The 22,697-nt window shown below is 40.0% G+C and overlaps 1 protein-coding gene across 1 annotated transcript; it reads right to left on the reverse strand.

The window, feature by feature from the left end:
• Positions 1–430: 430 nt before the first annotated feature.
• Positions 431–22,586, reverse strand: Alkal1 (ALK and LTK ligand 1). The gene is made up of 5 exons (XM_069991765.1): positions 22,400–22,586; positions 7,992–8,045; positions 5,710–5,790; positions 3,929–4,005; positions 431–502 (listed from the first exon to the last, which is right to left on the reverse strand). The coding sequence occupies exons 1-4, from the start codon at positions 22,584–22,586 to the stop codon at positions 3,941–3,943; spliced, it is 387 nt and encodes a 128-aa protein (XP_069847866.1). The 3' UTR covers positions 431–502; positions 3,929–3,940.
• Positions 22,587–22,697: the final 111 nt, after the last annotated feature.

Here is a 22,697-nt window from a genome sequence, read left to right on the forward strand (position 1 = left end):
TTCAATTTTTAATAAAATTCACATTTCAAATTAATGTAAATAAAACCAATAAGTTCTTAATAAATGCATTTAAATATTATTAAATAAAACATAAAGTGGATACTGTACCTGAGTATTTATAAAACATATTACTAAAACATATACAAATAATTATTTCTTACTGGTCATCAGGCACAATTTACATAATTAAATATTTAGTATGGAATGTTAATTATAAAAGAAAAATAATGTTCCTACCAAAAATAAAGTAGAACGGCATAATCTTAAATATCTTATTTGCAATATGTGATGTGAAGTCTATATTAAAATCTATAAATTATTATATACACAAAGATAAACTAAGAAATATTCCATCCTATGATGCAGCTTATTTGCTACTTGTGAAAAGTCTCTTATTTTACTCAAGCTCACTTTCACACAAGTACAATGTCATCGGTGCTTCACATTTAGTATAATTGCAGGCACTTGGTCTTCAAATTACATTCTTATCCTTATGAAATGTCTGTGGGAGAAATAGAAAGAGAAATACTGATAATGTGGTTTTAATACACAGAAATATTATAGTATTAGGTTAAATTTTATATTGTTTTAGTGAAAGAATCCATGGACTCTTTTTTTTTGTCAGTCGTGGGGCCTGAACTCTGGGCCTGGGCGCTGTCCCTCAGTGATTCAGCTCAAGGCTAACGCCCTACTACTTGAGCCACAGCGCAACTTCCAGCTTTTTTCTGCTTATGTGGTACTGAGGAATTGAACCCAGAGCCTCATGCCTGCGAGGCAAGCATTCTACCACTGAGCGAACTTCCCAGCCCCGATGGACTCTTGATATACAGTCTAACCCTGAGACTGTGGACTGGCCTGTTGGTGGAGAGGGAGTGGCCTTTCAAAAATACAAAATGATGATTTCCCTATTAAAGTTTTATCAGATATAAACACACCCCTGACAAAAGTGAATTTGATATCATCTCAAAAATATCCTAAAATACCCTACTTAAACTGGATTTACAATATTTGGTTAAAAAAATAATTAAAAGCAGATAATACCATAGAAAACTGAAGAAAAAGTCAAATGTCTAAAGTCTAAACAAATTAGGAGCAGATAATATATAATAGAAAGCTGAAGAAAAAGTCAAATCTCTAGCCATGTGCCAATGGCTCAGGCCTGTAATTCTAGCTACTCAGGAGGTTGAGATCTGAAGATCACATTCCAAAGCCAGCCTGGGGAGGAACATCCATGAGACTCTTATCTCCAATTAACTACCAGAAAACCAAAAGCGGTACTATGGCTCAAATGATAGAGCACTTGCCTTGAGCTGAAGAGCTCAGGTACAGCACACAAGCCCAGAGTTCAAGCCCCTCTACTGACAAACAAAAAAGTCAAATCTCTAAAGTCTACAATTTTAAATAAATATATATATGTACATATACTAGCTTTTATGATGCTCATGCCAAGAGAATGTAGATTTTTGTACAATATTTTAATTTTATTTTACTTTTTGGTGATGTTGGAGATTGAACCCAGAGCTTTATGCATAGTAAGCATATGTTCTACCCACTAACTTACATCCCTATTCCCATACTTATGATACGATTTGAGAGTGAGTGCTTCTAATTTATGTGGATTGAAGGATCTTATATAAATCTACTTATTTACAAAAAATGTATTTTTTTAAAAAAAGAAAGGAATACGTATAGCTTGATCTAGGTCATTGCAATCACCAAATGCGTATCTTTCATTTCTTTATGCTTTGCATTACATAGAAGCTTTGCAACTGGAAATAATTGACTCAAGCATCTTGCCACAGAATATTGACACAGTCTAGCTCATTTTTTAAATTTAACACAAGGGAAAATTTAAAATTTAGTTGCTGTAAATATCCCTAATTAACTACCATTTATTACAAATTTATAATGCTAGCCTTCATAAAAATAACAACAACAATGACATTCAATTACCATTAAATTACCATTTCATAATCATAGTGTGGATATTTTAAATGGCAGCGCTTAAATATTATGTTTCAATTACTATTTAACTTCATTAACTTAAGCATTAAGAACTCAGCAAGCTGGGCATCAGTGGCTCACGACTGTAATCTTAGCTACTCAGGAAGCTAAGATCTGAGGATCATGGTTCAAAGCCAGCCCAGGCAGAAATGTCCCCATGAAATTCTTATCTCCAATTAGCCATTCAAAAACCAGAAGTGGTGGAGCACTAGCCTTGTGCACAAAGAGGCTCAGGGACAGTGCCCAGGCCCTGAGTTCAAGCCCTGCAACCAGTGGGGGCAAAAAAAGAATTTGGGGTCGGGTGCGAGGGGGGGTTGGGGGGGAGGGGGAGAGAAGAATTCAGCAGAGCATCCTGACATTATTCAGAAAGTGAAGTCAGAATTCTCTCAGTAATTACAACAAACTTGAAAAGTGGGCTAAGGACAATTCTATGCAATCGTTTGGGATGACTGTAATTACACTGGCCATTACATGATGTTCATGGATCTTTCAGGACTATGGGACTACATGGCTTCCCCTCCCATCTTCACAACCTGAAGAACCAGTTTCCTTAAAAAAAAAAAAAAAAAAAAAAAAAAAAGACTTGTCCATGGTACTGAAATTCTAAACAAAAATAATTGACTTTGTACCACATTGGAAAAAAACTGATAATTCGGATAAATATTTGCAAAGAAACTAACATCTCTCTATACTGTATGTAGATTCTATGTTTGGAAATAACATTGTGGTGTTTTTATTTTTTGTTTTTTTTATTTTTTATTTTTTTGGGGGTCCAGTTGTGGGGCCTGAACTCAGGGCCTGGGTGCTGTCCCTCAGCTCTTCAGCTCAAGGCTAGCGCTCTACCACTTGAGCCACAGTGCCACTTCCGGACTTTTTCTTTTTGCTTATGTGGTGCTGAGGAATCGAACCCAGGGCCTCAGGCATGCAAGGCAAGTGCTCTACCACTGAGCCACCTTCCCAGTCCCTTGCTTATTTTTTTTTTTTTTTACTAATTTTGTTTATTTTGTTTTTTTGTGCTAGTTCTAGGGCTTGAACTCTGGGCCTGGACTCAGTCCCTAAGTTGTTTTGCTCGAGACTAGCACTCTACCACTTGAGCCACAGCTCCACTTTAGGCTTTCTGATGGTTAACTGGAGAAAAGAGGCTCACAGATTTTCCTCCCTGGGCTGGCTTTGAACCCCAATCCTCAGATCTCTGCTTCACAAGTAGCATGATTACAGGTGTAAGCCACTGGTGACTGGCTGATTTTTACTAATTTGTTTACAATTAAATTAGCATTTTACCCCTCAGGCTTTTAGAATAATTGAGCCAGAATACAAATTAAATATTTCATTGTACTTTGTTAAGTGATATGATATGCTAGAGCAGATGATGAGTACATGCTCACTTTTTTTCTCCTACATTTCCAGTACCTTCTATCTCTTTCTTATACTATATAAATCAAAACTTCAACCTAGTTTTATCATTTAAGTCATTAAGAAAACATATACCTGTAATATAGTTTTTTTCATATACTTTCTGTCTGCATAAATAAGACCAAAACTTGTACATTTTTCAAAAATCATTCAGGGTTAGTAAGGCCACCCCAAAGCTATTTATTTTACTGCAGTCATGGTAGACATTTTAAATTAATTCAGTAAAGCAATAAGTAAATTCAGACTTGATAGTCTAAACAAAGTTAAAAACCCCACAAACTAAGTTCAATAGGCATTGCTATTTTCTTAAGACAGACTCTTAGGGCTGAAGGTTAGCAGTACAGTTCAACATACTTCCCCAGTATGTGAAGGCCCTGGGACTGATCCCTAGCATGAGCAAGTTATACAAAGACCAGTAGGTGGAAAAGGAGGAGGAGCAAGAGGAAGGGAGGGAGGAGGAGGACATCAAACTATTAAACAGGATAAGAAAAATAAATGCATGCATACTCACAGGGTACGTTTTTTAGGTCTGTGAGCATAGTGGACTCAATGCTAATCTTGTTAGCAATCTAGCACATCTTTTGTAATCTAGGAAAAACATTTAAAGATAAATTTAATAGGTATTATAAATGTGAAGGAGATGATGCTAATCACTGTCAGCAATTCTTATACTAATGGCTATAAGTTAATAAGTTAATAAACACCTAATGTATTACCATGGACTTTCTCAGTAATTCCCTTAATAACACTGTCAAATGTGACTCTGTTGCCCTCACTTTAGGAATAAGAAAATAGATTCAAAATGTTGCTTATAGCTAGTAAAGAATTTGGTCCTAAAGACATGTACTCCACCATACTGTGCTACTCCTGAGTGATGTTACTTGAAATATAATGTGCTTATATGCTTTATTTTCTCTAGCTGTTAAATACAAGTTATTCTGTGTGTGTGCACGCTCATGTGTGTGTGTGTGTGTGTGTGTGTGTGTGTGTGTGTGTGTGTGTGTGTGTGTGTGTACTGGAGCTTGACCTCAGGGCTTTGCAATCTTGCTTAGCTTTTTGCTCAAGGTTGCTGTTCCACTACTTGAGTCACACCTCCATTTTCTGAAAGTTGTTTTTGAAATAAAAAAAAGATAACAAATATGACATTCTGAATCAAGTTAAATATTTCTCAAGATGAACAATCTAGGTAATAAATGTTAAATTTTTATTTCTTTTTAAAGTAAAGCTTAAGCTTACAAAAGAATTTTAAAACAAGTCAACTGAGTTACCACTCATAGCAAGAATTGGGACATTTTAAGTGGTAATTCTTCAGTATTATATTCAGAATTATTATTAACTTCAGTAACTTAAAGATCCAAAAAATGTATTACAGTAATATATGTACGTATACTATGGCACAATTATCCAGGAATTCCTGCACTCGTTGTATAAATGACATGATATACAAAATACAAAATACTTACTTTAAAATATCTTAAGAAGGCAAGGTAAATGCAATTATAGTAATCAATATATATCCTATGAAACTAGGAAAATTGAGGGGGAGAGATTTGGTTGGAGGGATTGGGGAGAATGATGAAGTAGGTGACATTGATCAAAAAGCACTGCACAAATAAGCTGATTTGTTGAGTGACAACTCCTTTGTACAACTACTTAAAGATATAAAAATATAATTCAAAAATAAAATAATTTAGCCAAGTGCTAGAAGCTCACAACTCTAACTCTAGTTACTCACAAAGCTGAGTTCTGAGGATTATGGTTTGAAGCCAGCCTGGGTAGATAAATCTGTGAGACTCTTATCTCCAATTAACCACCAAAATTCCAGAACTGAAGCTGTGGTAGAGAGCTAGCCTTGAGTAAAAAATAAAAATTAGGGACATCACCTAGGTCCTAAGTTCAAGTCTTAGGACTAGAACAAAAAAATAAAAATTTAAATGAAATAATTTAAACAAAACAATTTAGGAAGAAATATTGACTTATACCCCATGGTCACATTTTTCCCACTTCTATGAGAGAGTGTGCTTTGTCTGTGCCAAGAAATTTGAGTAATGACAAAAGGTTTCAATCCTAACAAACATTTTGATCTTTGAGGAAATCCAACTATTTTAGGATTTGGATATATTCCCAACCAGAACGGAATCTCATTCCTTATGGCTTCAACAGCACACACAAACCTTAAGTATTTGTCAGTGTTATAAATAACATTTCATGAAGTGTTTAGTCTATTACATCCCACCCCAAGACAGTTGAAGTTTTATTGTTGGGTAAGGATTTTTCTAAAAGCTGACTTACAGGCAGGCGTTGAGCAGTCCCTGGTGTTGTGGTAGAGACGATGGAAGTGTTTGCTACATTCAGCTGAAAATGTGACTGGCCCTAGGGGAAAGGGAAAAAATGCTTATTATAAGCATAGGCATGTTTTACAAACAAATTACCAGCACTTTATGGATGGACATAATATAACTGTAGTTTACATTCTTCTTGCCCTTAAAAGAACTTGCCTGTGAGTTCTTCCCTCACCCTGACTCTGTGGGAGGTTCTGAGCTATGAAAAACAACCTAAATTCACTCCACATTCTCAATCTCTCACATCATGGAACCTTCATTTCCAGTAGAACTCTTTAGACTAACTGGAAGGGGCATGCTCCAGAGGGGAGAGAAAAAAAGACATAAAGAATAAAAAATAAAGATCACTGGGCTTTACTTTCTGTTCCTGGTTTTTAGTTAATAGGAAGCAATGCTTTTATAAAAAATATTTATTTCATTTTTTATAACTAGAGTGATGTATGATTCAAATGTTTCAAAGATTACTAAAAAGTGGGCAAAACGTTCCTCCTTATGTGTGGAACCTACTTTGCTTATTTTTGCCATTCATGTGGCTTGAACTCTGGACCTAGGTCTTGTCCCTGAGCTTTTGTGCTCAAGGCTAATGCTCTACTACTTGAACCACATGTCTACTTCCAATTTTTGTGGTTGATTGGAGATAAGAGTCTCATCGACTTTCTTCCCTGGGCTGGCTTCAAACCACAATCCTCAGACCCCAGCCTCCTAAGTAGCTAGGATTGTAGGTATGAACCATCAGTGCCTGTCTTGGAGTATATTTTTAAGGTCATGGAAAAGATAGGAAAGTCCTCCATCAGGCTGCTAGCGCCTAGCATTCTCTTCCTTCTCCATGCTGTAGATCTCAGTTAACAAATATGGCCCTAGGATCTGATTAAGTGAAAAAATGAGAAATCACATCTTTCCCACATTATAGGTCTAAGATGTGAAACAATAAAAAGTATTCCAGTCTGGTTCTGGTGATTCATGCCTGTAATCCTAACTACTGAGGAAGCTGCAATCTGAGAACCGCTGTCCAAAGCCAGACAGGGCAGGAAAGTCATTGAGACTCTTATCTCCAATTAACAACCAAGAAGGCAGAAGTAGAATAGCAGCTCAAGTGGTAGAGCTCTAGCTTTGTACACAAAAGCTCAGGATAGTGTCCAGGCACTTAAGTTTTGTGCCCTAGGGTCAACACACACACACACACACACACACACACACACACACACACACACACACACACACTCACACACACACTCACACACACACACACACACACACACACACACGGCAATCAATATCATTATGATCACAAGAATAAATATGAGGGATAGACTGTTTGATTTGGTAATTTGCTAAGATTTGAGGCATAAGATGACTTAAAATGATTCATACCAGAAGCTGGTGGCTCATGTCGGTAATCTTAGCTCCCTAGGAGGCTGAGTTTTGAGCATTGAGATTCAAAGCCAGTCCAGGCAGACAAATTTGAGAGATTCTTATTCCAATTACCCAGTAAAACAAAATTACAAAAGTGGAGATGTGGCTCAAATAGTAGAGTGTTGGCCTTGAGCAAAAAAGCCAGGGAAGAAAGTGAGGCTCTGACTTCAAGTCCCAGTACTGGCATTAAAAAAAAAAAAAAAACATTTTATAAAGTGAAATAATTCAAGTTGATATAAAGAGCAGTACCATGAGAGAGCATTTCATCAGTACTTAAGGTACAGCCCTGTGCATACAATTTCAGATGCCCAAACTTGCTGGGAACATAGTCTAAATTTTTCAGCATGCCTTTTAAGATTGTTCACAAATGATTGCCAACCTGCCTTTCCAACCTTCTATTTGCTCCATGGCTAAACTTATCTCTCTCAAAATTCACTCATAATACACATACACCGTCTGTCTATCTTTCCTCCAACCATACCATGAGTCTTCATACCTTACTCTGGATTTCTCCTAACCAGAATGCCCCTCTCTTCCTAAGAGACCTTATTCACACTATCAAGTAAACTTAAATACCATGTCAACTGCAATTCTTCCCTGGGAGTTCTTCGCTAAATCATTCACTTTCTGTATATCTCTACACTTTTACTTATTCTTCTATTGCTTATCATGCTCTGGCTTATATTACAATTCATACAATTTATTAGTATTTGTCTAATGCCCCAGCTGGCTAGTGAGCCTCTCCTATACATTTACCTTCACATCTCCAGCATTCTGAACTTTTTACTTACCTGAATCATTTATATATCATATGCTTACCTGTGAAATGCTTTATGAATTTGTCTTTTAAGTTCAAATCTCTTGGCAATACTTCTGAAAAGAAGATAAAAAAAGATTTTACATTGTTAGGATACACTTTCACTATTGAAATTTATCCTTAATACACTATAATTACAAGCATTAAACTAATGGCACCATGGCAATTTATGTAGCTAGTCCAAATGCCTGTCTTCAGCCCTGCTTATTTCCTGGGGCTCTGAGCACCAACAGACTGCGCTGCATGCTCTGTGTTTCTACCTGAGCGCCTAAAACCCTCTCAGCAATGTACAACCACAACTGAGTGACAGACTTCATGGCTGCCCCAGACCTCTCCATGTTCCCCATCTGTTATAAATAGCACCATAAATAGCCGTAGTCACTCATACCCTTTCACTTAGGTGCCCTATCTTTTCTCAGCATTCCTCCCAACCCATGAGTTCACTTTGCATTATTCCATTTCCAAACATGTATCTCAGATGCTTGTACTTGTGTCACCTTCCATGAACAGGATGGTCCAAGCCTTCATACTTCTCTGACTGTACTTTGGCAACCTGCTCCTTATTAGACTCCTCTGCCTTTTAATCCTTTTTCCCTAGCAGCAGCCAGAGCAAGTAAATTGAAATGTACTTCGGGTCACTAGAATCTCTCACTTCAAAGGCTTTGAGCTTAAAATAAACTAAATTTTAAAAATCAAGATCCCTCTCAGACTTTAACTAGTATTCTCTAAAAATATGCCATCCAAAAAAAAAGCAATCTATAAAATATAATCAAGACCAGATGCAACTCATGTAAAAGAAGAGAAAACTTAACCTCTTTTAATAAAATACTTGACCTTCATTTACACCTACAAAGATTTTTTTTACTACAGATTGACTCATGTAGGTGTCAAGCACAATATAAACACACCAGGAAAGTGAACATTTATCATATTTTCATAAGTGAGTTTGAGCCTCTGCATAGACAGAAATGTGTTTATGGAGACCAAGTAGTGATGACTGGACTCTGGCAGCTAAGGAAGCATGTTGGGGACCCCTCCCTGGAGAGGTAGCTCCTGGCCCCTGGCAACTCCAACTGAGCTCAGGACAGGATGGTGAGGGTCGAGGCCAGAGTGCAGAGGCCCGAAGCTCCCTACCATATAGCAGTGAATGCCTGTATGTTACAATAAAAAACAATCTATGTAGGATGCAAACTACACACTGGATGATGTTTCCCTCATTTGCAATAATTAATATATGTCTAGGATAATTTTATAGATGACCAGAAAAGCTCAAAAGCTATGTACATATGACCGTATAAGATGATGCTAAGTGAAATGAACCCCAAGATATGGACATGAGGTCTTTCTTTGTTTTTGTTGTTTTTAATGTACTATGCGATTTTTTTTGCTTCCTTTGTCTGTTCTTCCCCCTATGGTATAGCCCCTGTTGTCATTGTGCTTGATTTTGGTACCCTTCATCTTGTGTATACATTTGTGTAATTTGGGGAGGTGAAGGGGAATAACGAAATGCCAAAACAAGGACACAGGATGACCCATTGCAACAATGATATCCACAAGACAGTATATTGGAAATGAACTTTACAACCTGGGAAGAGGGGAGGAGTTAAAAGGTGGGGGAGGGAAGGGATAGTGGGAGAGCAACAAGGGTGGGGGTAACAATGCTCGACAAGAAATGTACTTATTATCTTACTCATGCAACTGTAACCCCTCTGTACAGCATCTTTACAATAAAAAACAAAACAAAACAATTTAATGTTATGTAGGCTGCAAACTACACACTGGATAATAAAATACATAGTGAATAATAAGATAATCTTAATGATTGTTCCATAGCTTCCAAATTTTTGTTACTTGAACTTTGTTCTACTGATCCACAGTTATTAGAGTTTTTTTTTTAGGAGTTTCTTCGCTTTGCAGCCCAGACCCAGCTCCACTTTGGCTTTTCAGTGGGTAATCAGAGACTTTCTTCATGATTATATTTCGGCTACAACACAGAGGCAGAATTGAGTAATTGTAATCACTTGCTCACACTTTATGTGTAAAGCCCAGATGTGTTTTATCTTAAGAAATGACAATATACAGTCAGCTCTCCATAGTTTGTTTCTGAATCTTGGAATTCACCCATCTGCTGATGGAATGCATTGACATTAAACATGTGCAGACTTGTTTCTAGTCATCATTCCCTAAACAATACGACTTCCATAACACTTACAATTTTATAAATAATCCAGAGATAATTTGAAGTATACAGGAAGTTGTATATAGGTTATATGCAAACACTACACCATTTCATATGGAGGACTTGAGCATCTGTTCTAGAATCAGTCCCCCATGGATACCAAGGAAACATTGTTATGTTTCTCTCCTTGGGCTGCCATGACAAAATTCCACCAACAGGATGCCTTAGATCAACAGAAAGGCATTGTCTCATCATTCTGGAGGCTGAAACATTCTGGACAGTGGGATGTGAGCAGGGCATGCTGTGTGTGCAGCTCCAGGGAGTAGATCCTCCTCTGTCATTCCAGCCGCTTTGGCATCATTCTAGGCTCAGCTTTTGTCATCACATGCCATTCGCCCGTATCTCTGATGTTCAAATGGCTGTCTTCTAAGGATTCCATTGGTATTGAACTAAGAGTCCTCACTATTACACTCTACCCTTAGCCAATTGCATTCATCTGCAATAGAATCTCATATATCCTAATAAGGTTATCTTCTGAGGCTCTGAGGGTGGAACTAGAATATATCTCTATTAGTGGAACACAATTCAGCTCATATACAAATCGGTCTCCTAAAATAAATTGGATATTTTTATCTTGCCACATAAAAGTTATCTACTTTCACAATAATTTGTCTTTTATTATTTTTATTTTGCTCATTTACACATGTCACTGAGTGAGCAATTCTTACATAGATAAACATAGTTTGCAATGTGAGGGTCTATCAAAAGCCATTAGGGGGGAGAAAACAGCTTAGTCAAGTTGGCCAATGATGGATCCATATTGGACAAGGAGCATCCCAAATGAAAAACTTCCCCCAACAGAAGATGTGTTGAGCACCACCATCAAATACAGTGAAAATAGGGATTATACTGTTGGGGAGGAACATACAAAGAAACAAAAAAAATCGCATGGTACATTATAAATATGTTAGAAACAATAGCAAGAAAGAAAAAAGATACTTGTGTCCTCATCTTGGGGTTCATTTCGCTTAACATCATATTATATGGTCATATGTACATAGCTTTTGGCTTTTTCTGCTTGTCCTACACATGGGACCTATGTTTCTTTGGACCTGGCTTACTTCACTTAATATAATTTTTTCCAAGTCTTTCCATTTCCTAACAAATGGGGCAATGTCATTCTTTCTGATGGAGGCATAGAATTCCATTGTATATATGTACCACATTTTCTTGATCCATTCATCTACTGAGAGGCATCTGGGTTCGTTCCATATTTTAGCTATGGTGAATAATGCTGCCATAAACATAGTTGTGCTGGTAGCTTTAGTATGGCCTTGTTTGTGATCATTTGTGGGTAAATGCCCAAAAGTGGGATTGCTGGGTCATAGGGGAGCTCTATGTGGAGTCTTTGGAGGAACCTCTATACTGCTTTCCAAAGTGGTTGAACAAGTTTACACTCCTACCAACAATGCAGTAGGGTTCCCTTCTGTCCACATCCCCTCCAGCATCTGTTGTTATTAGAGTTCTTGATTATAGCCATTCTAACTGGGGTGAGGTCGTATCTCAATGTTGTTTTGATTTGCACTTCCTCTATGGCTAGAGAGGTCAGAGAGGGGAAGAGAAAAAACAAAATGCTTAAATAAGGATACAGGTTGGCCCATTGTAACAATGAGATGTACAAAACACTATGTTGAAAATTAACTTTACAACTTGGGGTGGTGGTTGTGGAGGTGGGAGAAAAGGGATAGTAGGGGGAAAACAAAGGAGGAGGCAACAATGCTCAATAGGAAATGTACTTATTGCCTTGCTCATGTAACTGTAACCCCTCTGTACAACATTTTTACAATAAAAAAAGTACAAAAAAACCTGAAAAAAATGTGTTGAAGCACCATTCAGTCCAGTCACTTCCATCAGGTCAAACTATTTCAGTAGCAGTGTTTGTTATTAGTTTTCTAGATAGCTTTTAAAAAATGAATTACCACTTATTTAAATAATTCTTTTTTCCTCACAAGTCACTTTAAAACACAGATCTGCAAATGCTATTACTGAAAACAGAATGTTTTAATGGTCTCCGTAGCATTTAAGAGTGACACATTTTTAGGATTGAGGTCCTAGTTCAAGAGGTAAAGGGCATGCTTAGCTGCCCATCAAGTTGGAAACCCTAGGTTCAATCCTCAGTACTGAGAAACGGAGACAGAGACAGAGACAGAGGCAGAAAGAGGTGTATCACTACCCAATTTCTCCTCTTATTAGCATTGGTATTAGTTGTCCTAAGGCTCCTTAGACTTCTCTTAGTTCTGTAAGTTTCTTGAACTTTCCTTAATTTGGTGGTCAAGTATTTGGTAGAATGTTTCTCATTTGAGATTTATCTAATATGTTGCACATGATTAGACTGAAGTTACAGGTTTGCAGGGGAAAAAGACCATTCAGGTAAAATGCCATTTTTATTACATCTTATCAAGGATGCATACTGTCACATGATTTATGACTGATGACATTGACCTTGATTACCTAGTTGATAGAGTGCTTGTCAGGCATCTGAACTGCTGAGATTCTTCCTGCCCCCTTCCACTCACTGGAATTTTTAGAAAGAGGTTACTGTATTCTGCCCACCCTTTGGAGAATCTGTTCTTTCTTTCCTGGATGGTATCAAGCTATGTGATGTACAATTCTTATATGTGGGAGGTGTATCCCTTTTCCCTCAGATATTTATTTATTTGGTTATCTACTGTACTAATGTGGACTCATGGATATTTGTTTTATACATTGTGTCATGATCCAATACTACATAATTTTTTTGTTCAAATGATTCCAGTTTTGGCCATCAGGAACTCCTTCAGTTGGTTCCTGTCTCCCTGTAATAAGCTGAAAAGGTTCTATTATTGTTATTTTGTATGCCTACTTCTTTTTTACTTTCTATCTATACCAGATACCCCAAGTCTAGTATATTATTTGCAGTCCTGGCCGTAGTGTCAAGGATTTCTCCAAGCAGCCCTGATTTTTGTTGTTGTTGTTGTTAATTGAGAATAGTACAAGAAACTAAGGTGTGCTTCTTCCTACTGGGCTGTGGCTGCTTCTAGGCTCTCTCAGCTCACAGAGTAAGGAAGCATATAAAAAGGAAGCATAGTAAAAGACCTGATTTATAGTACATTGTCTATTTGTGTTCTTTTTAAATTTTCTCTGTGGTGGTAAAAATGTGTATGTGTGTATATGTGTGTGTGTGTGATATACACATATATATCACATAGATGTGTAATTTATTTGTTGATAAAGGGGTTTAAACTCAGGCTGTGCACTTACTAAGAAGAGCTAAATGAGTTATTCCTTCAATCCTTCTTGCTTCAGTTTCTTTTCAGATAGAATTCACTTTTTGCCTCCTATAATCTTCCTACCTATACCTCCTGAAGAAGCTGTGATTACAGGAGTTGATCCCACACTTGGCCTTGGCTGTAGAACATTTTTTTACAATAGACAGTATCTGTAACATGTCAGGTATTAGAAAGACCACATAAAGTATTTTTAAGTAATCCAAGTTCAAATACATACACCTACTTGTGTAACACTATACCTAACACTTTCACCTAGGTGGGAAGTTTCTTGTCCTAACGCTTAATAGTTATACTTGGTCTTTTCTATCTGAATAAAATTCTCTATCAATCCAAGCCAAATAACTTCAGTGATGCCTTGGGTTTCTACTAGAAACTGAGGTAGACAAACTGAATAAGCTCTCAAATCCTCCAAGTCATATATTATAAAATGTCATAAAATCCTAATAAATCCAAATACCAGAAGACCCTACAGGACTATTTGAATCAGTAGTAACTTCATACTACCCAGAACAGCAAAAACTTGTCTTCACTGAAGCTAGAAATAAAAGACACAGAGCAGAGAGCACAAGTTCATGTGGGAAAAGAGAATCTCATGTTGAGACTGAGATTCTTCAATTGGAGATATTCAGCAAATAAAATAGTACTTATGTGAATTTAAAACACAAGGAGGAGTCAGGCGCCAGTGGCTCATGCCTGTAATCCTATCTACTTGGGTGGCTAAGATTAGGAGGATCATGATTCTGGGCCAACTGGGTCAGAAATGTCTGTGAGATTCCATTTCAGAAAAAAAAAATTGTCATCTCAGCTACCATGGGATGCCTAAAATAGGAGAAGATTGTGGTCCAGGTACACACCTAGACAGAAAGCAAGACCCTGCCTCAAAGCAATCAGTGCCAAAAAGGACGGGAGAAGTGTTCAGCAGTGGAGCACTCATTTCTAACAAGTGCAAAGTGCTGAGTTCAAACCCCAGTTCTCCAGAAAAACAAAAATGGTGCAAGAGGAAAAGGAAAGAGATACACTTCAGGATCCGTTTCACAATAATTCAAACATGAAAAGTTCAGACTTGGAAAGTGTGAAATATTCGTGAGTCAGAACAGATCCCTAAGTGCCTAGGCGGATGCCTAGGCAGAGATGAGGAAGGACTGGTCCGAGAAGGAAGGCAACAGTGGAAGCTAGGACTCACAGAGGCTGCCAGGAAAGGGTCACAGCCTCTAGGCTTCCTGGAGGCCAAGTAAGATAAAGACTGCCCAATCCCTCTGCAAATGGGTTTGTCCAGGCTGTACATAGGCAGGAACAGATCAGGGGCTGGGGCAGGACACAGGTGAGGTGGATAAAGGAGGTCATATTTTTGTCTTGTGGGTTCATAGTCATGATTTCTTTTATTTTCTCTGTTTTCTGATGCTTTGACCTCTTGGGGCCTTGCTGGCCCATGCTCCTACCCACATTTTCCTTCTTTCCCTCTGCTTCTAGCCTGCCCTAGGGCCTTACTTTTTGGCTTTTCATGTTGTCTCATCACAACCATTTTTTCACCTGTGTGTCTTCTCATACTTAAAACAAATCCCAGGTATATTATAAAACATAGCTGGTGGCAGATGCTGGGAAAGAATGCTTGTTTTATATTCTCTGAGAGAAACATGAAAGTAAAGGTGACAAGAAAGCTTTTGTCCACCTTTATAATCTTGTATAAAAGTATGAAGCTAATTTACTAAATGAACTGCTTACGAGGAGGAATGGATTGCTTCAATCAGGAAGAGTCTTTCAGTATGATTTAATACTTTTCCATCATCAATTTTGTTCTGTTTTGTTTTTCAGTCATGGGGCTTGATCTCTGGACACAAGGCTAACACTCTGCCACTTGAGCCACAGCGCCACTTCTGGTTTTCTGGTGGTTAATTGGAGATAAGACTCTCACAGACTTTCCTGCCTAGGCTGCCTTTGAACCACAATCCTCAGAGCTCAGCCTCCTGAGTAGCTAGGATTACAGGTGTGAGCCACCTGTGCCCAGCTTACAATGATCATTTTTGAACTGTGCGATTTAGTGACTCCAGGAGACAGAGAAGCATCCTGTGCTGGGTCTACAACTCCACAAACACATGATTCATACTCCCTCCCTTTCCTTTCTTTCCCTTTCCCTTTCCTTACTCTACCTTTCCCTCCCTCCTTTCCTTCCTTCCTATTTCTCATCTTTTGTTCTTTCATTCTGTTTTTTCATTATCACTGCTTTCCTTCCTCCCTTCCTTCCTTCTCTTTCTTTTGTTCATTCTGTCATCCTCCTTTCTCTCATCTGTTACCCTCCCTCCCTTCTTCCCTCCCTCTCTTCCTCCCTCCCTACTTTCCTTCTTTCTTTCTTTCCTTCCCTCCCTCCCTCTCCCTCCTTCCTTCCTTCCTTCCTTTTTTACATTCTGAGACAGGGTCTCATACACACTCATGGTTAATGTTTAAGTTTCAAATTAGGCACCTAAGAAAATAAAAGCAATAATAAACAGTCGAATAGACCAATTATAGCACAATAACAACTAGGACAGTAGCAATGTCAATGTCGTCTCACTTGAAATATCTTCCAGTACTCTAGGGGTTTCACTTAAAGGAAGAATGTTACGGCTCTTCCTTGGTGATGTGCCGGTGTTACCATTCTCATTATTTAGGTCATGATGAAGGAAGTAAGAGCTGCTTAAAGTCAAGCACTATACCAGTGCAGCACACAGTCGCTGGCCTAACATCTCACAGATCCTGGCTGATTAACTGGCAGGCAATATATACATGAAAACTCTGACAAAGGGATGACTGATACCCTGGATGGGACAGATCTGTCAGCAGGAAGTTTATTCAGAATGACACACAACTTTAAAACTCAAGAATTGTTTATTTCTGGACCTTTCCATTTTGTATTTTCAGACCTCAGTTGATGGTAGGTAACAGAAATCTCTGAACATAAAACCGAGAACCAAGGCAACACTACTGGACTTCCTAATGCTTTGGTGTTTCCTGTAGTCAATCATAGACACCAGAGGGAAACATCACCTGCATCTATTTGTCTGCCCTCACATGCAGCAACAAAGATCTTAGAAATCAGAAGAATTCACATTATGAAGACACTTTTTGTGTATGCTATAATTGGAGGTTGAACTCTGGGCCTTGGGCCAGCTTTTTTGACTCAAGGGTGGTGATCACCACTTGAGTCACAACACTACTTCCGGTTATTTAGTGATTAATTGGAGATAAGAGTTTCACAGACTTTCTTGCCTGGCCTGGCTTCAAACTGTAATCCCCTGATCTCATTCTTCTGAAAAGCTAGGATTATAAGTGAGCAACTTGTAAGTGATGTCCAATTTACCAAAGGAATTTTTTATATTAGTTTTCCTAGGATACCTAATTATAAAGTGATGCTCTAACAGTATGCTCTTGAAGAGAGGGAGCAGCTACACTGGGTGACACTGTCAACTTCCTGTACAGAAGTTCTCTACTTTGCAGCTGGACAAATTGCTCCTGCAAGCAGGCAATAATTACTACCAGAATCCCCAGGAATTGGGCAGAAGTTTATTCATGTAAGTGACCTCTGGTTACTCATAGTAAGTGATTATGAGTTACAGCATCCACTACCAGGCCCAAAGGATAGACAGCAAGAACCTACCAAATACATGGGGCAAAAACTCATATGTAATCTCTGAAGCTAGATCACTCTGAAAAGAAAATATTAAGTATTAAAATTGAAGATGATGGATATGTTTATCTAACAGTAGTGATACTTAGCTCATATATACGTACAGTGAAGTATCAGGTCTCAAATCTTAAGTGTGCACAATAAAAAATAAAATTTTACTAAAAGCATCCACAGGGCTAGAGTTATGACTCAGTGCTAGTACACTTGTCCAGTAGGCTATGGGTTTAATCCAGTATCACACATATACACAGAAAAAAAAACCCACTTAATCAGGTATGGTATCACATGCCTGAAATCCCAGAATGTGAGAAGCTGAGGCAGGAGGATGTAAAGCCTGAGGTCAGACTGAGCTACATAGCCAAAATCTGACCCAAAATAAGACAAAAATCTATGCCTTCTTCCATATGATAAGTATAGTAGCAAAAATTATTTATTTTATTTATATGAAATAAATTGTTCATTGTCAGGTATGACCACGTGAACAGAGAGAATTATTTAAAAAACAAACAAACAGATAATAGAAGGAATTGAATTGTACCAATTTCATCCTTTTGCAAATCCCAGCAGTATTCAAGAATATCTGGGGCTTTTGAGGCTTTTGCCACACCTGTGGGCTATTTGCAAATAACCACAAAGACATCTCAAGAAAGAGGGTTGTGATACTGAGAAATTGACCTTTGTTCTCTCTGTGCATATGCTAATATACAGCTCCTAAAATCTTTCCAGTCTCCTAAACCATCCTGTCTTTTAGCAGACTAGTGAGTTGACAGAGAGCTACCAGTCCTTTGGAAGCTTCTGGACGAGAATTAGTCACCAGGAACACCAAATCAGGATTAAAAGGCTAGGACTTTCACTCCTAAGGAGGGAGAAAATATCAGAGGCTTGGTTCATCCCCAGTGGAAAGTTGTTTAACCAATCCTGCCTATGTGATAAAGTCACCATGAAAACCCAAAGCACAGGATTCTGGAAGCTTCCTGAGCTATGTCCACGTGGAGGCTCATGGAAAGTAGCTTGTCTCTGAGAGGGCATGGAAGCTCAATGCCCCTCCTTCCACCCCTCTCTCCATCTATGTTCTTTGCAATATTCCTTATGAGACATAGGCAAACAGGCCCTGAGTTCAAACCACAGCATTTCTAAAGTCAATCAATAAAGTTAATACTAAAACGAATGAATGTTTATCATAAGATAACATGGTGTTTCCCTAAATTCTGTGAGTTGCTCTGGCAAACAAAACTGTCTTGAGACAATAGTCATGAAGACCCCACTCTGTAGCTAGTAGTTAAGACAGAAAATAAAGATGGAGTAGCATTGGATCCCAGCCCTTAAAATGGAGTCAGGAGGACATGGTTAACCAGATGTCAGACAGGTCCACAGCTGAATCTTTGATATTTGTTGTAGACATGCCCCCCCATACACACACACACACACACACACACACACACACACACCAAACTGACCTTTGGACAAGGTCAAACCATACTTTCCTGAGATATTATAATCTCTCTGCAGAACTTGACAATAGCCTCCTCTGCCCGACCCAAACTCTGGCCTGAGCCCTCCCCTTCTTCCCAGGTAGCTTTGTTTCTGTCACACAAGTCATAATAACTGAATAACAAGTAGTATCAAGTATCAACTTTCATCACTTGCTGTTTCAATCTGTAAATGCAGTTGCCATTATGTAACCCTTCAGTGCACATGCTTAAGATGCTTGAATGGAAAACCCATACCACCCCCATGACATCTGGCAGTCCTAATTAGCCCCAATAAATATATTCTTTGCCCCTGACTACCTTGACTTTATCCTCATTGCTAAGTCAGAAATTTCAGAGGCCTGAACTTATGACTAGCAGTCTTGGGAACAGAAAGGAGGTTTTTCAATCAGAAGATTCTGTCCTGACCCTGAGTAGAGAGTCAGAACTGGAGGTTCCTGCTGGTGGCCCTGCCTTAGATTGCTTGCTAGCTGGTGGAGAGAAATCCCCACACCTTTGAAGTCATGAAAGTCTTCTAGTGGATTGGTGGGAAAACAACTTATCTTTCCTACAAGAGCCCAGTGAATGTGTGAGGATCCATTCAAGTCTATGGCTACGGGAGATGCCCTCAAGGTGGCCCCAGAAAGGGGAGTTAGGCAGTCACAAAGGGACATGGATGTCCTGCTTTCAAGAAGAGTTCAGATTATTCTGGAAAATCAAGAGAAGCAATGGCACGTCTATGATTAGGGAGGGGACCAGCTCTCCAAACTAAGAATATCAGCGGAGCACCAGTGACACTTCTTCGTAATTGTAGCTATTCAAGAGGCTGAGATCTGAGGATCCAAGTTTGAAGCCAGCCCAGGCAGGAAAATCTCATGGAATCTTCTGCTAAAACTGGCTTTGAACGTCAATCTTCACACCTCAGCCTCTTGAGTAGCTAGGATTGCATGCATAAGCCACTGATACCCAGCTAACCTGACTGTTTATGGGTGGTTGAAGTGGACCTTACATAGTATCCAAATTGAATTGACTCAATGCCACCAGCTGGTGTCTACTGCAGAATGAATTGTTTGCTTGATGGAGCAGGGAGACTCACACCCATCTGGTGCCAAAAGTGACTGGACTTGAGAGGAAATAGTAGGAGAAACTGAGTCTGTATTTGGATTTTCTACTGAGATGAGCAGCAAGGGTGTCAGACCCAAAGCTCATCCAGAGGCGAGGGCGAGGATGATCACTGTGTTGCTGAATTCTAGGGCATATTCCAGGCCTATCCTTGGCTTCTAGGAACAGGGAGATGTTTCATTCTGACAGAGCTATGGGCCCTCTCACTCCCTTAGTGTCCCATGAGAACATCAGAGATGGGTCCTCATCTTCTCTGTATCATGTCTCTATTTGTCCCTCATCCATATCAAATGTTTCATTCACAGAATGCTTCAGATGGAGGCTGGGAATGTGGCTCAATGGTAGAGTGCTTGCCTAGCATGCATGAAGCCCTGGGTTGGATTCCTCAGTACCACAAAAACAGAAAAAGCTGGAAGTAGTGCTGTGGCTCAAGTGGCAGAATGCTAGCCTTGAGCAAAAGAAACTCAGGGACAGTACCATGAGTTCAAGCCTCAGGACTGGCAAAGGAGGAGGAGGAGGCAACTTCAGATGGGATGAGCCATCCTTCTCTCCCCTTGTGAATAAAGTATGGGTCTCAAGAGGACATCACCTCAAACAGTAACAGTGCTAGAAAGCAATCAATTTTGAGAGTGACTCACAGCCAGGCTTTATTGTTTTCAAACTTCCCATGTTGCAAACCACTTTTAGCTTGGAAATGTCCTCTCTCCTGTAGTTCACTTAAGTCTCTCCCTGAAAAGATCTGTTTACCTTAAATGAAGCTGGAGGTGTGAAGTAACAATGTGTTACCTTAAATGTTTGTGTAGTTCAACACTTTCTTCCCCTCCTTGGACATTCAAAAATGCCACTGCCTCCCCTGGCAGGAATATTTGGGTTAACAAGAATTTCCAGTTTATGATCAGTATGACACAGTCATGGCATCTCCCTGCTGAGGTCACACTCTCTACCTTATCCTCTTTCCTGAGAGTTCCACTTGTGGGTGAAATGAAAGGCTCCAGCCAGGTCTTCCATCCACCACGCTTTCTGCCTAGCTGCCTCCCAAGTCTTCCCTGTTGCCTTTCTCTGAACGAGTCTTCCCAATGTGCTGGGGTAAGCAGACTTCTCACTATTGGCTACCTTGAGTGGTCTCAGCCCTCTGCAAGCCAACGAGTTTGTAAAGACTATATCAAAGGAAGTTTGTGGAGTGAATGAGAAAGAAAAAGAAATAGTACAAATCCTATTTGCTTTCTTAAAAGTGAGTAGAGCTGGGCACTGGTGGTTCACACCTGTAGTCCTTGCTACTCAGGAAGCTGAGATCTGAGAATCTCAGTTCAAAGCCAGGCTGGCTAAGAGTATCTGTGAGACCCTTACCTCTAATTAATCAACAAAAAGCTGAAGTAGCACCAGCCTTGAATGAAAAAAGCCAACACAAGAGTATGAGGTCCTGATTTCATACTCCAGTACTAGCACAAAATATAAACATTATAAAAGTGAAGGAGGAGCACAGAAGAAGCTCTAGCCCTCATGTGCTGACAACCAGGAGGAAGCTGCAGGGTATCTTGAGACACCCCTGGGTTTGGACCTCACACAAAGCTGGGTGCAGACCACCAAGTAGCCATTGAAGATCGGCCTTGTGCTTCCAGCCTCTGCCATAGCTCAACTTTACTCTGTGTTTGCCAGACTTGCACAGACATTCTGAGCAGCTTCTTTTCCCTTTGTTCACCGCCTGATTTCCTCCCAGTGCCTAGCACCTTCTTGCTACCCACAGTCCAGCCACCCCAGGAAGTCCCTTTCCTCTGGGATTTGTCCCTTTCCTATTAATTCACAGGACTTCTGTGCTTTTGGGTGTTTCATGGTCTTTTAAGAGTGGCAACTTTTCCTCACACCTTCTTCCTCTCATTTTGCCAGCATCTGAGTAGCAGGAACCTGTGTGTCCAGATCTGGCTTGAGAGCCACCAGCAGCACCATTTGGTGAATTCTAGCCCTGGAAAGTTGCAAACTGTCAACCTACTGAAATTGGTGTTTCCGTCACTCATTCCCTAGAATCATTCCCTTTAAAGAGAAGGGAAGGGGCCTTCTTACCTAACTTCAGATATCTGATTGCAATCAAGTTAGGAAACTCAAAACCTGGACAGTTGGGTGGTAGTGTCTTACACTAGCTACTCTGAAGGCTGAAGTTTGAGGATTAAGGGTGGAAGACAGGATTAAGTCTGGGCAGGAAAGACTGTGAGACGCTTTTTTTCCATTTAACCTACAAAAAGCCTGTGGTTCAAGTGGTAGAGTGCTGGCTTTAAGCAGAAGAAGCTCAGGGATAGTGCCCAGGCCCAGAGTTCAAGTGCTACTAGCACCAAAAACAAACAAACCAAATCAAAACAACCGTGGGAAGATGCACAAGTAACCGCTGCTGAGAGCTGCATGCATTTTCCACCATCCCTGGGGGCGGGGCGGGAGGGGGCGACTGTATTCCAGGTCTTTCCGTCACTCTATATTTTATTTCCAAAAGCTTCCCACTCCTAGCAGGGATAAAGTTGGGTTCTGGCCCGCTGGATTTTACTATTTCTCGGTCAAGATGCACTAATAAACTCACTCTCTCTTTCCCAGGGAGTTTGGCCAGAGCCTGGCCCACTGGGACCCGGGCTCAGGCAGCAGAAGGGCTTGGACAGGGACGACTTACCTGCGCTGCGGGCAGCGCCGCCAGGAGCCGGGCGGACCCCCGCAGCGGGGAGGAAAAGCAGCGGCTTGGGCTCTGCGCCCCGCGCGGCTCTGCGTCCCCGGGGCCGCCCCTGGGTCCCGTGCGGAGACAGAGCCAGCGCCAGCAGGAGGAGAGCGGGCAGCGGGGCGCCTGGCTTCGCCGGCCGCATGGCCTTGTGTTTGGAGGAGAGGGCAACAGGCACAAGGGTGCCGACCAGGATCCGGGGGTCCGCAGCCCAGGAGTGGGGTCCTGAGCCTTCACAGCCAGGCTGCCCTCGTCG

The sequence above is a fragment of the Dipodomys merriami genome, unplaced genomic scaffold (assembly GCF_024711535.1).
Source record: "Dipodomys merriami isolate MVZ:Mamm:240054 unplaced genomic scaffold, mDipMer1.0.p SCAF_4, whole genome shotgun sequence".
NCBI classification, from domain to species: domain Eukaryota; kingdom Metazoa; phylum Chordata; class Mammalia; order Rodentia; family Heteromyidae; genus Dipodomys; species Dipodomys merriami.

Bases quoted from the DNA above. Each gene is read 5' to 3' on its own strand.
- Alkal1 (XM_069991765.1), bottom strand. From the start codon at position 22,586: ATGCGGCCGGCGAAGCCAGGCGCCCCGCTGCCCGCTCTCCTCCTGCTG. The intron at 8,046-22,399 runs GTAAGTCGTCCC...TCTTCTTTTCAG, and splicing joins CGGCGCTGCCCGCAGCGCAG to AAGTATTGCCAAGAGATTTG. The intron at 5,791-7,991 runs GTAAGCATATGA...CCTTTCCCCTAG, and splicing joins ATTCATAAAGCATTTCACAG to GGCCAGTCACATTTTCAGCT.